At 37.3% G+C, this 17,714-nt stretch overlaps 1 protein-coding gene across 1 annotated transcript in view; it reads left to right on the top strand.

Annotated features, from left to right (window-relative positions):
* Positions 1–17,714, top strand: part of cnih1 (cornichon family member 1) — a 29,370-nt gene that overhangs the window by 6,089 nt on the left and 5,567 nt on the right. Inside the window, exons 3-4 of the mRNA XM_072268713.1 lie at positions 5,235–5,347; positions 14,772–14,915. Coding sequence (XP_072124814.1) covers positions 5,235–5,347; positions 14,772–14,915 — 257 coding nt within the window. The remainder of the gene's footprint in view (positions 1–5,234; positions 5,348–14,771; positions 14,916–17,714) is intronic.

Here is a 17,714-nt window from a genome sequence, read left to right on the forward strand (position 1 = left end):
TCCTTGCTCTTGATCGTGCCTTGTAGATTACGACCTGTTCCATAGTATCGATAGGACAGAGGAGATGGTTATCAACTTTAGGAGAACTCGCACCACTCACACCTCCCTTACATTGGCTGCACAGCAGTAGAAACTGCTGGGAGTGCACATCACACACAACCTCTCATGGTCCCAGAACACATCCCGCACAGTCAAGAAAGCTCGCCACTGTCTCCTGAGGAGGCTGAAGAGAGTTGGATTTTGCACATCCATACTCAAGTCATTCTACAGATATGCAGTAGGGAGCATCCTAACAAGCTGCATCACTGCTTGGTATGGAAACTACACCGGTGGACATTAAGGCTTTACAACAGGTAGTCAAAACTGGCCAACACATCACTGGTACCAGCCTACCTGCCTTCAAGGACATGTATATAGAAAGGTGCTGAAAAAATGCCAGTAACATATGGAGGATCTCACCCATCCTGCTCATGGACTACTTGTCCCACTCCCATCAGGGAAGAGGCTACGTAATATCCACACTATGACTGCCAGACTTAGTTACCTTCCTGGACAGTAAGGCTGATCAACAATTCCACCCACTAACTCCACTACCTTATTACTTCCTGGCAGTCACCTTATGTACAACTTAGTATCACTTTATGAACATACAATCAGTCTATGTATATAAGCTGTCTTATGTATTTATATTTATTGTGTGTTTTTTAATTATTGTGTTAGTTACCTTTTGTGGGGTTTTTGCTTTGCGCTGCATCAGATCCGGAGTAACATTTATTTCTTTACACACTTGTGTATGGGAAATGACATAAAACAATCTTGAATTTCAATTTTATAAGCAAGATCTCTGTAAAATGTGAGATGGGTTTCACCTATCATTCTTTTAACGCGTGAACTCAACATTCCATCACCATTTTGGCACAAAATACTTCCTCATCTCTTTCATTTGCAAACATTTAGACATGTTTTCTGGATCCATATTTTTATACTAAGTTGTACAATATCTTATCCCCAGCACCTGTATTAACGCTCATGAATACTGCACAGATTAGACCATGTCTAGGCTCTGTAAGCACATTCATTTCAATAGAATTTTTTCTTTTTTTTAAAACAAGTATGAAGGAGAGTTTTGGTTGCAAGAATCTTTTTAATTATTTAGGTTTTCTGGTTATTTTATACATTTCTCCAAAATGTTTTTAATAGACTCACTTCACTCAATCAGTTGGGTTTTCTAGAAGGCTTTAACAAAGAGCCACAAGACGTTGCTGCAGAAGAGACAGACACACAGGGTTGGGGTGGGTAATAGAAAGCATAGGCAGGTAACAGAAAACTCATTTAGGATAAATGGGATACTTTTGAGTTGGCAATCAATAACTATTATGTGCCTCGTGAGTTATGGAAGTCTATATTGAAGATCTGGATGAAAGGGCTAAATCTACAGCAGCCAAATTTACTAAAGATACAAAAGAATCTAACATACGGTACATGAGGTAGTTGAAACAGTTGGCATGCAAGCACAGAGAATAATTAGCAAGGCTGATGGAATGCCGGTCTATTAGAAATCATTGTGGAGTGTAAAAGTAAGGAGGATTTTACGCGACTTTACAAAACACTGGTAAGATAGCAACTGGAGTACAGTACATTGTTTTGTCCTCCATTATTTGAGGAAGAATGTGCTCACGTTAAAGGCAGTGCAGGGAAGGTTTATTAAGTTTTTTTTCCTGTAATGAAAGTGTTGTCATGTGAAGAAAGGTTGGGTCTGTACTCATTTGAGTATGATGATTGATCTCTATGAAACCCTTAAGTTTTGATGACGGATTGACAGGGTGGATGCTGGAATGATTCCTTTAGTGAGGATGTCTAAAACATAGCTTCAGATTAACGGAGTTCCCATTTTCTGTCCCAGAGAGCTGTAAGTCATTAAATGCATTTAAAATGGAGATTGACAAACATTATAGCTATAATAGGGTAAAGGGAGAGAAGAAAGTGGTGATGAGGCCAAGACTGGATCAGCCTTGACCTTATTGAATGGTGAGCAACCAACCAATTCCTGCTCCTGTTTGTTTTGTGTTCTTGTATAACCCCTAGTCTTGACCCCTTTGCCAATTAATCAGTTTTGATTTATGCCTCTATCCTTTAGGACTGCAAATACATCTATAAGCCCTCTCTTCCCCCTCTGTCCTGAGAATTACTTCTGCTCCACTTTAACTAAAGTACTGTAACCCTCTCACCGGGCCTCGTACATCAACTTGGGTTCGTTAGCTAACTCTACTAACAACCATATGATTCAGTAGTGAGAACGCTGCCTTTCATAATCTATATATGTCTAAGGTTGGCATGATTTGGGGTTCAGCCAACAAGAATATCAGGATGTTCCTATTAAAGGCTCCTTGATTTGAGCGAATGCTGTGTAAATACTGCTCATACAGAGTTATCAGTAGCCCAGAAATGACACATTGTGCACCAGCATAAGATTATAATGAAAGTGTACTTACCAAATATACAGTTACAGGGAAAAGAAAAGAAAAATAAAGGCCCCATTACAGTTAAACCAGTCCAATGTGCATATAAACAGTGGAGCTAATTTCTGGAGTAGTATCTCTCTCCTGTTGTGAAGACAAAAGCAGGTATTAATTCAGAAGTTATTTCCCCCACACTCAAGGTTTATCTTCCATCTCAAGTATGCCCTTCCTACTCTTTCCTCATGCGCTGTAGCCACTCTCTGCGTGAAAGCACGTGCCACAGTCTGAATTTCCCTCAAAGACCATCTCGAACGAACAAGCTCTGTCAGGAGTATTGACCCTTCCTCCTTGGAGCTATTCACCTGCACAAAGCACTTCTTCCAATGGCATTCTGCCCCATCTTCCCTTCTGCCCTGCTCCACAGCTCCTGCTAAAAGGCAACAAACCAGACTACTGTCCATGAGAAATCTCTTCCCGCCCAGTTCTCTAGAACATCCTTCAATCCTGATTGGCTGACACAACAAGCCTAGGTTGGACAACATGGCTCCTTTATCTTTAGCCGGTCAAAACATTTAACAGCAGAACACACTGATTTTGCACAAAACTGCTAAAATAAAATACCTCTTAGCATATCAGTAGAAATCTTAATCAGGGCATTACAATACCTAACCCCAAAATTATTTCACCAAATTTCCATTGTCCAGACCTTTCATATTGCTCCAAAATTGTGGTGCTCAAAAGTAGACATGCTGTTTCTTTTGTGGCAGAAGTGTAGCTTATGGTTTAATATTCTTTCATGATGTTTTACCTTTAATTCATTCTCTCATCCTGTTCACTTTCAGTGGATTGTTGACATACCTTGTCTCCTACCCAAATGGGACCAATTTCTATGCTTTTGTACCCCATCTTCATTGTGTTCTTCTGAAACAAAACTTAAAAATTACATTCATAGTTCATTGTGCCTTGTTTTGTGTCATCTGTAGATCTGGAAATAATGTCTCTACATCCAAGCCTAGATAATTATATGGATTTAGAAGAAGAGTGGCACCAGTTCTGACCTCTGGGATACTTCCCTGTGCTCGGAAAAAACATTTTGATATTATTTTGTATTCTGTTACTCTGTCACTTTATTTCCCAGACTACCACAGTTGCTTTTAACTCCATTCTGGCCTTGCAATTTTTCTGCTTTCAAAAATAGTAACTGTTTATACTTCTTGCTATATTTATGAAAGCCAACATTGCATACTGTATATTCTCTTTAATATTTTTTGTATCTCTCTCCTCTTGTGAAGCCAAAAGCAGGTATTAATTCAGGTGTTATTTCCCCCGCACACGAGGTTTATTTTCAATCTCAAGTATGCCCTTCCTACTCTTTCCTTGATTATCTTCTTTCTGTTTGTCAGTTCAGGAAGGTTCCGTGATCTTACCTGTTGTTATATTTACATGCAGTCTTAATTTTTCAATTTCACCTCTACACCTTGATAATTCTTGACTTTCAGCAATATTTAGTGTTAACATCTGGTATGGCTTTTTTTGTTTATCATGTGCTACTGTAAAGAAAGAGTTTTTCCTTAGTTCTGCCCCTTCATATTCTGCCCTGCACTTACTTACTGTCCATTTCTGTTTTTTGCTTGTGCCTCCTGTCGTTTTCCTAGTTTGATGAATACAAAACTCATATTCAAAATTTGAGGCAGAAGAACAATTATAATCATAAATATAATTTCAATTAGTTTTTCACATTATTTTCACTTTTTTATCCTCTATACTTGTATCGCTTTTTATATGCACCTTGTACTGTTCTAAAATAAATCCTGAAATGCTTGACTTTATTGGGTTTGAAGATTGACATGATTGCAGGGCAGTCAGCCCTTGAAATGGCATATTCTGATGTTATGTGGGGTCACTGTGATTTGGTTTGCATCACAGACTTTGGTTGTGTTTCAGGGATTAAAGTTCTTTTAGGAACAAGTTTTCTAAAATACTGACAGAGTTAACTGTTACATAGCTTTGCATGTTGTACAGATGTCCCATGTGTTGTTTTACTCCAAGCTGCTATTCCTTTGTATGCTCTGATAACTCTGTAATTTGAATGAGATATGATAGAACCATTCTGTGCTGCTTCTGTTGCTCTGCCATGCTTGCCTCTCATCACATTTACAACCTGGACAAGGCATGTAAATGCTTCTTTAGAAAATTTTATTTTTATTCTTCTTTTCAATTGAAATGCATGTTTTTATTTCCTTTTAATTCCATGCGGTTTATTTTTATATGTATAGGGTATGATCTAACCTGTTTTCCCATATTTCAAACAGTGTTGGTAAATGACACATTTTACATGGGATGGATAGGTCCTTGATAAAGTCTTTCAACTTCCCTGTGGTGTTTGAAATTGCTAATTTGATACTGATTAGTGCTGGATTATAGTTAGTATTATGGATTTGCAAATATTCGGAACTAAATTGAGACTTCTGGAACTCGTAAAACTAGCAAAGAAAATACTTTAAATTTCTTTACTCTGGCTGAATGAACTCTGGTGCCCATAATTAAAATAGCAATATTTTAATCTGTTTTACAGAGCACCAGAGAGAGCACTTTTCATAATTAATTCTTTCTATTCAAAATGAGCCCCACTGGAAAACACTATTGCTTTGGTAACTATGAAAATCTCTTGCTATAGGATAGTTACATAAAACAAAAGATTAGGATTTTTTGCCCGGCTTTTAGAACTGTAAGCAAATATAATAAAGCATACTCATTTTAGGATTTTCTTTTCAGCTGGTACTTCCCGAGTACCTTATCCATGCCTTCTTCTGTGTCATGTTTCTCTGTGCATCTGAATGGCTTACACTTGGTCTCAATATGCCATTGCTGGGCTATCATATTTGGAGGTAAGTTAATATTGTCTGGTATTTTACATTTGTGTATTTTCTTTTTGTATCAGTAATTGAATTTACCATATTAGTTACACATCATTTATTTGTTAGTTTATTTGCAGTTTTGGTAAAACTTTTTTCTGTGTCTTTGTTCCATGTGATTTTTCATTTATAGCCCGACAGATGATCTTATCAATTTTTAGATAGGAATATTTAAAGACCAACATTTGGATAACTTATAAGTGCAGTAGACATCAGAATAAGAAATTTAATTCATGAAAATGTGATAATTGAGCTGTTAATATAAAAATATTTAGATTTGAATCCGGTCTTGCATTTATTCTTGGAATTTTGAGACCAACAATAAAGTTGCTGTCATTATGCAAATGTAAATGATGACTTTCAGTAGTTAAAATTGTATCAGATTGAGCATGTATGGGAATGTGGACAAGACATGTTTCAGGGAAAAATAGTGAGGAAATGGGATTGCTTTGAGCAATAGTATAGAATCTGTTGTGACTGAATAAAACTGAGTGACATGGAAGCTGTAACTGGGAAGCATAAAAGTCTTTATTCGGATTACACTTTCCACTTTGTTTATTGGTCTAGATGCCAGAATCTGTAGTGTCTTGTGTTTACACTTTCCACTGTTTTGGGAAAGCTGCCAACATTATCAAGGACCCCTCCGCAATGGTCATTCTCTCTTCTCCCCATTCCTGTTGGACAGAGTTCGCAAACGTTTGATAGCATGTATAACCAGGTTGAAGGACAGCTTCTATCCTTGTGTTATTTGATTATTGAACCTGACTTCTTGTATCATAAAGATGAACTGTTGATCTCCCAATCTACATCACTGTAGCTTTTGCCATTTTTGTCTATCTGCACTGGATTTGCTTTTAACAAATACTGCGTTTTGCATTCTGTGTTCATGTTTTACTATGTATGGATTGATCTGTCTAGTTTCGTGCTAATAAGATCTTTTCACTTTATCTTGGGTCCTCTCCCAGCATTGGGGCCTCATTTACGCTCTGTCCGTTTTGATGGGTGGGCCGCATCATTTGTTTGCCTGAACACATGTTCAATTTTGACTTCTGTCATAGTAAGATGTCAACAGATGGACAGGAAACTTTTCAGGAATAGAACATAAAACAGTACAGCACAGAAACAGGCCCTTCAGCCTACAATATTGTGTCAGGTCAATTAAATCAGTAATTGAATAGCAAACTAAACTAATCCCTTCTGCCTATATAATAACCATATCCTTCCATTTCCCTCACATTCATGTGCCCATCTAAATCTATCTTAAAAGTCCCTAATATATTTGCCTTTACCACCATTCCAGACAGCACATTCCAGTGCGTCCACCACTGTCTGTCTATACAAATAAATAATTTGCCCCTCGCATCTTTGGATTTACCTCCTCTCTCCTTAAGTGCATGCTTCTGGTTTTGGATACTTCAACCCTGGGAAGAAGATGCTGTCTGACCATCTATGCCTCTCATAATCAGAAACCTTTATCAGATCTCCCCTCAGCCTACGCCGCTCCAGAGAATGTTTATCTAACTTTTCATTTTTGCACATGCCCTCTAATCCATGCAGCATCCTGGTAAACAACTTCTGCGCCCTCGCCAAAGCTTTGATATCCTTTCTATAATTGGGCAACCAGAACTCTGTGCAATGCTCCAAGTGCAGCCTAACAAAAATTTCATAAAGCTGCAACATAATTTCCTGACTTTTGAACTTAATTCCTCAACTAATAAGGGCAAGCATGCCATAATAAAGGGCAGCATGGTAGTGTAGTGGTTAGCACAACGCTTTACATTACCAGCGACTTAGGTTTTTTGCACTGTTGCCCTTTAAGGAGTTTGTACATTCTCCCTGTGACCGCGTGGATTTCCTCTGGGTGCTCCAGTTTCCTCCCACAGTCCAAAGACTTACCATTGTAGGTTAATTGGTCAATGTAAATTAGGCTTGGATTAAATTGGGGTTTGCTGGGCGGCGAAGCTTGAAGGGCCAGGAGAGTCTATTCTGTGCTGTATCTCAATAACCCTATCAACCTATGTAATCACTTTCAGGGAGCTATGAACTTAGACCCCCAAGATTCCGCTGCTCATCAACACTGTTAGGGGTCTTGCAGTTAATATTGTACTGTCTCATTACATTTGATTTACCAAGCTGCAACACCTCACATTTAGGTGCGTTAAGCTCCATTTACAATTTCACTGCCCTTATCTGCAACTGATCTATATCCCACTGTATTCTTTGCCAGTCATCTACACTATCTACAATACCAATGTTCTCAGTCTCCATCAAAAAATGTAACATCCTCACCATAATCCCTCAATATGAGAATAAGCATTCAGGATAGTATTGAGAACCTCAAGTCCATGTATCTAACAGATTTCATTATCTGTAGGATAAAGGGGACTTTTGACAGCGTGGCACCACCATAGTCCCAAACATGTGCAATAATTGATGTTTTACTAGGATTCCAGATCCCTGTGCATTGCAACATTTTGTAGCTCAGGCCATTTTAAATAACGTGCTATCCCACGCAATTTTAATTCACTTTTATTTTTAAGATACTACACTATATTGTATTAAATATTGCAGTGATTCCAGTATGTTTAAAGTGCTCTAGTATAAAGTGCCAGGCCAGTGTGGGGAAATGTCAGCTGTGAGACAAGTTGAACCATTGGGATTCCTGAAGAGTCAGATAGCAGATCATCAGTATTTTACTATACATGAAACACAGTGTCAGCAGGCAATGTCAGCAAATAATTAGGAAGGCTGGTTGAATGTTGACCTTTGTTACGAAGAGCATGGAGTACAACCATAGGTGAGTTTTCATGCAACTTTGTAGGATGCTAATGAAACTACATCTGGAGGATTATGTGCAGCTTTGTCCTGCAGGCTTAAGCAATGTTTGTTTTTGCTTTAGAGGCAATGTAGTGAAGGTTCACCGGTTTAATTCTTGGAATGACAGGATTGACATGAAGAAAGGTTGAGGAGATTGTGACAATACTTGTTGGAGCAAAGAAAAAAATGGGAGGTGATCATATTGAAAGACAAGATCCTTGATTGACAAAGTGAATGTTTGGAGAATTATTAATGGGAGTATCTAGAATCAGGCATAGTTTCACACATTTCAGATTGTGACTCAGCAGTTCTTTCCTTTAGGGAGCTGTGGGGGTAGATACATTAACTATTCAGATATTATTACCCATAGTTGAACAAAGGAAGAGTTGTTGGGTAAGAGAGGGATCATAGGAAAATTGTGTTTATAAACCAAGATTGGACCAGACAAGATCTTATTGATTGCTGGATTCACTCAAGGGGCTGATTTAGCCTTGTATTACTGCTACTTGTGATTCTATGTTACAAAAATATTGATTAAATATGACATTTTGGATTTCAACAAAGCTTACAAGATTTTCTGTTAATCTGTGGTGGAGGTTTATTGCAAGATCTCATGAAAGTCTGTATTTAAAAAAAAATAATTTTTCCTTTCAGTGGAAGGAGCATTAACTCCATTATGCTATTTTTTAAACTGACATCCAGGTTGCTCTATAGCTCCAGGCATGATGTACGGTATACAGTTAGTGAGTAGTAAAATTTTTAGTTATACGTGGTTTCCAGAGGGGTGCACATCAATAATATCCAGAAAAATACTGGGCCATTTTGACTGATTCTTTCACAAACCGCAGGGCAATACCCGATATCTATTTATTTTGTTTACTTTCCCATGGAGGAACATTTTCATAAGTTTCCCTTAAAAGAATCAAGTAGATTTAATTGGAAGTATGACAATAATAATGGTATCGCTTTTAGCCCTCGTAGTGCTGAGGTCATCATATTCTAAGAAGCAAAACCATGATGGTTTTCCATTGTTTTGTTTTACAACATGCTAATATTTTAGAATTGCATCATAAATAGAGCAAAAGAATAAGTTACTACTTACTGCTTTAAAAATAGAGATTTTAAGAACCTGAACTACTATTTTCTACCTGTAAACAAATCATTCTGTACCCATGATGCTATGGCATGGTGGAAGGAATGACAAAGGTTAATTGGTGATTAATATCTTGAAAATTGGAGCTCATTGTGAGTTAATAACCTGTTCTTTCTTTGTTTGAATGACTCCCGACATCTTGCATATCTGAATGAAAACTGAACTCTCAAAAAAGATCCAAAGCAATTGAGCTTGATTTTTTGAGTTTCTTATTTGTGTATATAATTGAGTCTATTCTGTCATTCAGTCACATCAAACTGATATACAGTTGCAAGAAAAAGTTTGTGAACCCTTTGCAATTACTTGGTTTTCTGCATTAATTACTCAGAATGTTAGCTGATCTTCATCTGTCACAATAATAGACAAACACAATCTGCTTAAACTAACAACACACAAACAATTGTACTACTTCTCCGTCAATGCTGAGTACATCATTTAAACAACCATAGTCTAGGTTCAAAGTAGTATGTATTCTACAAAAGCTGTTTGGAGTCAGGTGTTCCAATCAATGAGATGAGATTGAGTTGTAGAGCTGCCCTGCTCCTTAAAAAAGACGTGCAAAAGTCAGGTTACTGACAGAGCCTGATATGCATGTGCATCATGCCTTGTTTGAAACAGCTTTTAGAGGACCTTGGAAGAAGAATTGTAGAGATGCATGAGGCTGGAAAAGGCTACAAAAGCATTTCTAAAGACCTGAGTGTTCATCAGCCTACAGTAAGAGAAATTGTCTATAAATGGAGGAAATTCAGTACTATTGCTACCCTAGGAGAGTAGCAAAGATCACACCAAGAGCATAACATGTAATGCTGAAGGAAGTGAAAAAGAACCCAAGGGTAACAGCAGAAGACCTACAGAAATCTCTGGAAATTGCTAAAGTCTCTGTTCATGTCCACTGTAAGAAAAACACTGAACAAGAATGGTGTTCATGGAAGGATACCACAGAAAAAAAACACTGACCTCCAAAAATAAAACATTGCTGCACGTCTCAAATATGCAAAAGACCATTTGAATGTTTCACAATGCTTCTGGGATAATGTTCAGTGGACAGATGAGAGAAAAGTTGAACTTTTTGGCAGAAGTGCACACCACTATGTTTGGAGAAAAAAGGGCACTGCATACCAAAACCTCATCCCAACTGTGAAGCATAGTGGAAGGAGCATCATGTTTTGGGGCTGCTTTGCTGCTTTGGGGCCTGAACAGCTTACAGTCGTTAAGGGAACATGAATTCAAAATTGTATCAAGACGTTTTACAGGAGAATGTCAGGGTAGCAGTCCGTCACCTGAAGCTTAATAGAAGTTGGATGATGCGACAAGACAATGATCTGAAACACGAGTAAATCAACAAAAGAATGGTTTAAAAAGAAGAAGATCTGTGTTTTGGAATGGTCAAGTAGGAGTCCAGACCTTAACCCAATTGAGATGCTCTGGCCTGAAGAAGGCTGTTAATGCAAGGTATCCCTGAAATACTGATAAACTGAAAGAGTTTTGTATGGAGGAATGGTCCAAAATTCCTTCTCGCCGTTGTGCACATTTGATCAGCAGCTACAGGAAACATTTAGTGGAGGTTATTGCTGCTAAAGGAGGTTCTATCAGTAATTAAATAAAGAGTTCACATACTTTTTCCCCAGCCTGGACTGTGAATGAATAAACAATGTGTTCAATGAAGACATGAAAAGTACAATTGTTTGTGTGTTATTAGTTTAGACAGATTGTGTTTGTCTATTATTGTGACTTAGAAGAAGATCAGAACATATTTTATGAGTAATTAATGCAGAAAACCAAGTATTTGCAAAGGGCTCACAAACTTTTTTTTTGCAACTATATTCTCATTTAAGTGCTTTTATCTCTATCCCTTAATGAAAGTCTCATTTAAGTGCTTTTATCTCTATCCCTTAATGAAAGTCTTTTCTCAATTTTGATTTTATGAATTTATGACCATTTATAGCGCTTTGGAAGGGGGTTAAAAAGCCACATTTCCACCAGATACATGGCTTATTAAATGGTTTAAAAAGCTTCCTGAATCATTGATATAAATGATCAAGCTCTAATATTATCCTCTAAATTAAACCTGCCTCACAGCTTCCAATGCATCTGAAATGGTCACTATTATGGATGTAAGATCGGTCTTCTGGAGAGTGAACCTGCAGGAAGTACCTAGCTAGGATGGCGTCACTGTCTATGTTCTTGGATCCTGTGCAAATCAGCTGGGGGGGGGGGGGAGATTGTCAGACATTTTTAACCTCTCCATGCTTCTATCTGAGGTTCCCACATGCTTTACAAAGACCACTGTCATCCTAAAACCTAAAAAAAGGAAATATTTAATGACTACCGCCCAGTGGCTCTGACATCCACCTTTGGCTTTGAGAGGCTGGTTGTGACACGCACTAACTCCAAACAGCCTCAACCCAATGTAATTTGCCTACTGCCGAAACAGTATATGGCAGACACCGTCTCCCTGACCCTGCACTTATCTCTAGAGAATCAGTACAGTAAAGATATCTAACTTAGACTATTGTTTATTGAATACAGAACCACTTTCAGGACTATAATTTTCAAGCAGTCTCATCTTTGGACTCCTCAATCTGGGATTCAGCTCCTCTCTTGAATCCTTAACTTTCTAACCAATAGGCTGTTATCTTTAAGTATAGGCAGCAACACCTCTGCCACAACTATTCTCAACACTGGTGTCTACAAGGCTGCATTCTCAGCACTCTACTGTACTCCCTGAATAGTCATTGTATAGCCAGATTCTCTAATATTTTTCACAAATTTGCTGATACTACTGTAATGGGCCATATCTCAAAAAATGATGAGCTGGATGGAGTACAGGAGAAAGATGGGGAGCCTAAGTGACGTGGTGTCATGACAACAAACTTTCCCTCAATGGCAGTAAAACAAAAGAGCTAGGTCATTGACTTTAGGAAGAGGAGGTAGTGCACCTGCTCCTGCTTACATTGCTGGAGCTGAGGTTGAGAAGTTGAGAGCTTCACGTTCTTAGAAGTGAACATCACCAGTAGCCTGCCTTAGTCTAGCTACGTAGACACTACAGCCACAAAATTTCCACTTCCTTGGTAGGCTAAAGAAATCTAGCATGTCCCCCTTGACCTTTACCAGTTTTTAATCAATGCATATAGTAATGCATCATGGCTTGGTATGTCCATGACCACAAGAAACGACAGTGTTCTGGACACAGCTCAGCATATCATTGGAACCATCCTCCCTTCCATGGGCTCTGTCTACAATTCTCATTACCTTGGTAAAGCAACCATCATAATCAAAACCCTCACCCACCCTGGTCATTCTCTCCTCTCCCTCTTATCAGGCAGAAGATACAAAAGAATGAAAGCATGTACTACCAGGCTTAAGGACAGATTCAGTCTCACTGTTATAAGACTTGGATAGATCTCTAGTACAATAAGAGACTCCTGACCTCACAGTCTACCTCCTTATGACTTTGCATCTTATTATGTATCTGCAATGCACTTTATCTGTAACTTCTAACACTGAATTATGCCTGCTGTTATTGTTTTATTATGCATTGCATTGTTTAAATGAATTGATCTGTATGAATGGTGTGCGGAAAAAGGTTTTCACTAAGTTTTTCGCCAAGTTTTTCCACTGTACTTTGGTGCACATAACAATAATAAACTATTTACCACCAGGTGATGGTTTCTACTGAGCTTTTTCATTATTTTAAGCATTCAATTAAAGAGGCCCTCAATTTTTTAAATTGATGGAAGAGGAATGTTTGATTGTACCAAACTACCAAGTACACTCAGTGGCCACTTTATTAGGTACAGGAGTATCTAATGAGACCCAGTGTGGTTTTCTGCTGCTTTAGCCTATCCACTTCAATTTTCTACATGTTGTGCATTCAGGGATGCTCTTCTGCACGCCACTGTTGTAACCCGTGGTTATCTGAGTTACTGTTGCCTCCCTGTCAGCTTGAACCAGATTGGCCATTCTCCTCAGAACTCACTGGATGTTTTATAGCTGGGGTTCCTAACCTTTTCTTTACGTTGGACCAATACCTTTAAGGAAGGGGTCTATGCACCCCAGGCTGGGAACCCTTGCTCTAGAGAATGTTGTGCACGAAAATCCCAGATCACGGTTTCTGAGATGCTCAAACCACCCTGTATAGTACTAACGATTATTCCACTGTCAAAGTCACTTAGATCACATTTCTTCCATGTTCTGAACAACTGAACCTCTTAACCATGTCTGCATGTTTTTATGCATTGAATTGCTGCCACGTGATTGGCAGATTTGAAATTTGCATTAACAAGCAGGTGTACCTAATAAAGTAACCTCAGTGTATATTTACTGTACCATGAATGGTTACAGTTTTCTTAATGTACTGTAACCCTATTTCGATTAAGTGAAAATGTGATCTCATCCCTTGCTAAAGTATATGAAAATGTGTGATCCTATGTAAATCCTATAAAATATAATTTGCGTTGAACAAATGATTCATAGAGTATCAGTCACTAAAGGTACACAGGTTCACAAAGCAATTTTTATTTTTAAATGTGTATTGAGTTCAATGGTTTATTTTGAGAAATAAGGAAGTAATGCTAAACCTATACTGACCTTGATTAGCCACTGTTGGAACAATGCATATTGTTTTGGTTGATACGGCTAGAAACAAATCTGGAAAAGGTATAGAGAAGGATGAACCAAGAAATGCAAGAATTTGTATATCAGAAAAGGATGAACAAACTGGTCTCTTCTTTTGAGAAAACACTGAAGGTGACCTCCTAGTAATCTTTAAAAGTTATGGATCTTAAGTATTTAATGGGAGATTTATTCTAATTGTGAGGTAGAGTGTAATTAGATACCATCATTCCATCACCAGGACATCCAATAAGGAATTCAGAACTATGACAGATTCTGCAGGTGCTGGAAATCTGGATTAACACATCCAAAATGGTGGAAGAATGAAGCAAGTCAGGCAGCGTCTGTTGAGCTGTTGAGGGGAAGAAACAATCAAAGTTTCAAGCCGAGACCCTTTGACAGGATTGGAAAGGAGGGGGACAGAAGTCAGAATAAGATGGTGGGGGGGGAAAGGGAGGGAGGGAAGTGAAGGTAATTCAAGTAAATTTTTTCTTTTGATAATGTGGAACTTGACCCACATAGTCACTGAAAAGAGTAGCATTAATGAATTTAAGGATAACCTGGACAAGTATAGCAGCAAAGGAGAAGGGAATAGAGAATTTTATTGATTGTTTTAGTTGCAGAAAGCTAGGAGAGCTCATCTAGTATTAACACTAGCAGGATGTGGTTATTATCCTATTATTCCCATGTTTTATAAATGATTAAAATTTATTGATTTTTATCTTTATCAGTTTTAAATTCAATAATAGAAAATGAGATTTTCATGTTATCTGACAATGTTTTCTTTTTTAATCAGGATATTTCTCTTTGCAGGTACATGACAAGACCAGTGATGAGTGTCCCAGGCCTCTATGATCCAACCACTATTATGAATGCTGATATACTAGCATACTGTCAGAAGGAAGGATGGTGCAAACTAGCATTTTATCTGTTGTCCTTCTTTTACTACCTATATGGGTAAGTTAGTGTCAAAGTGAATTACACTTTTGAATATTTTTTGACCTATTTTCTATTCCTTGTGCATCACCAAAATGCTTTGCATGAGTGATAGATTTTTTTAAGTGTTAAGGTAAAGGCATAATGTTACATCTTTCCTTTGAGTATTTTCCATTGAGAAGCTTCAGCAAAACATGAAACTGCAAATTGAAGAAATGAGAAATTGTAATTTGTAAATATTAAGCTTGGGATTTGAAACCCCACGGATAATAAAAGAGAAAGAGAAATAATGTAATTCTTTAGTGAGTTCCCATAATAAATTAAGGAGGTGTCGTTTCTTTTTGCATTTAGTTTTTGGGTCTTTGGGCTCAAGTTTGAAATCTGGGACATATTTGGCTAATTTTCTTTTTTTTAAATTTTATTTTTATTTGGATAAGGAATTCATAAATATCATGTACTTTTTTCACACATATAACCTTTTCCATTTTTTTATATGTATAAAACTACAATTATTTATACATTAAGTACACATTGAGATGATATAAAAGGAAAATAAACATTTAAATAGATAATTATGTACTGTGGTAAATCTAACCTATTAGGCTAAGTAATGGAATTAGTTGTTAAGAAAAATGGTAATAATAGTTTCCATATAACCCTTCTGGACCATTTCCACTGGTCCAAAATGTTGTATATAAGCCTATGTATCAACCATTGTAGGTGTTTATATCCTAATTTGTTCATGCTTGCTCCTGCCCGCAGACATAATTATCCAATCCCTATGTACTTATTTATTTAATTTTTTCATTTTTTTTTTTATCCCTTTCCCAAATCTTTCCCTTTACTTGTGTTAATTCTCTATTTTCCAAAAGAAAACAAAAAAAAACATTTAGACTAGGGGTGCTTACGTTAGTAATATTACTGTGTTGATGAGAAGAGCAGTATAAATCATTAGGAGAGTCATCTAAAGTCTGCTCGCATTGGGGTTATATATTCAATCCATTTATTCCAGATTTGATAAAATTTTTCTTTTTGAGTTCTCAGGGAGTAAGTCAACTTTTCCATTTTAAATATTTCCAAGATAATTTCGTACCAATCTTCTAATGTAGGTGGTATTGGATTTAGCCATTTTCTAGTGATTGATTTCTTACTTGCCGCTAAGAGGGCCTGCAGCAACTTTATATCTTCCTTCTGTTCAAGAAACAATACATGCCCCAAATAGAGCGTCTCAAAGTTCAAAGGTATCTGGGACCTAAGTACCTTAACTAATGTTCTATGAATACCTTCCCAAAATAGACTTAATTTAGGGCAATCCCAAAAAATATGAAAATGATTTGCCTCCTTGGAGCCGCACCTTCTCCAACACATCCCATTTGTATCTTTATATTTTTCCTGATATGGGGTCTTGAAGTATCTTATAATGTTTTTCCAACAATGTTCTCTCCAAGTCAAAGAATTAGTCGAGGACCATTGAAAGCTGCAGATTTTCTCCCAAGCCTCCTCTGAAAGTACCAACCCCGCTTCTTTCTCCCACTTCTCTTTAATATACAGTGTATTTACATTTTTAGCATGGGAGAGTGCATTATATAATCGAGAAACTGATTTACTAGGTATTGAACTGCAAGCCGAATTCAGAATCTTGAAAAATTCTAATTCTACTGTTGATAGGTCTGTATAGCTACAACTCTGGTTAACATAGTTTTGTACTTGAAGGTACCTAAAAAAAGTCATTATGTTCTAGGCCAAGTTTGTCCTGCAGGATTTGGAAACTTTGTAATACTCTTTTATCTATAAATGAGAGGTAGGTTGTAAGACCTTTCTTTATCCATAGCTCAAATCTTTTATCTCCTCTGTTGGGAAGGAATTTGGTATCATATGCACACCATCTAAAGAGTTTTAACGTTATTAATTCCACATGAATTAACCACCTCCACATGAATTAACCACCTTCTGCCATACTTTTAATGTAAGATTTATCCAAGTGTTTTTAAATTTTTCCAACTGGGCCATCAATCCTTTGTCAGCTATTGAGGCCTGAAGAGGAAAACTGTCAAGTAATCCAAATTCTATTTCCTTCCATCTAGCCTTATATTCCCTATTACACCAATATAACAGAGGGGTTATCTGTGAGGCATAAAAATAATTTCTCAAGCAAGGAAGAACCATACCTCCTCCTTCCTTCCCTAACTGTAAGGTGTTATATCGAATTCTAGGTTTCTTTCCTTGCCAAATGAAGCGGGAAATCCATTTGTCCCATTCCCTGAATTGATTATCATCCACCTCCACCGGTAAAGTACGGAAAAGATACAATAACCGAGGAAGAATATTCATTTTTATAGTATTTATCCTTGAATTTAAACTTAAAAAGGGGATAAGATTCCATCTATGCATATCTGTTTTTATCTCTGAGATTAATGGCCCATAATTTACCTGTGACAGTGTTGAAAGATCCTTCGGCAGGGTTATTCCTAAATATTTTAATGATTTAGCTTCCCACTTAAGATCATATGTATCCTGCAATTTTTTGGATGGTGTATAATTTAGGGACATAACCTGCGTTTTCTTTACATTTATTTTATAACCTGATATTTTCCCAAAGTCATCCAACAGTGTAAACAATCCTATAAATGATTTTTCTGGTTCACTCAGATAGACCAAAACATCATCTGCGAATAACGCCACTTTCTGTTCAATCCCTGCCACCTTGATACCTTTTACGATTTCGCTCTGTCTTATTAGTTGGGCAAGCGGTTCAATATATAGCGCAAAAAGGAGAGGAGAAATTGGGCATCCCTGTCTAGTGCCTCTCTCTAAGATGAA

Source organism: Mobula birostris, chromosome 1 (assembly GCF_030028105.1).
Source record: "Mobula birostris isolate sMobBir1 chromosome 1, sMobBir1.hap1, whole genome shotgun sequence".
In the NCBI taxonomy this organism is placed as follows: domain Eukaryota; kingdom Metazoa; phylum Chordata; class Chondrichthyes; order Myliobatiformes; family Myliobatidae; genus Mobula; species Mobula birostris.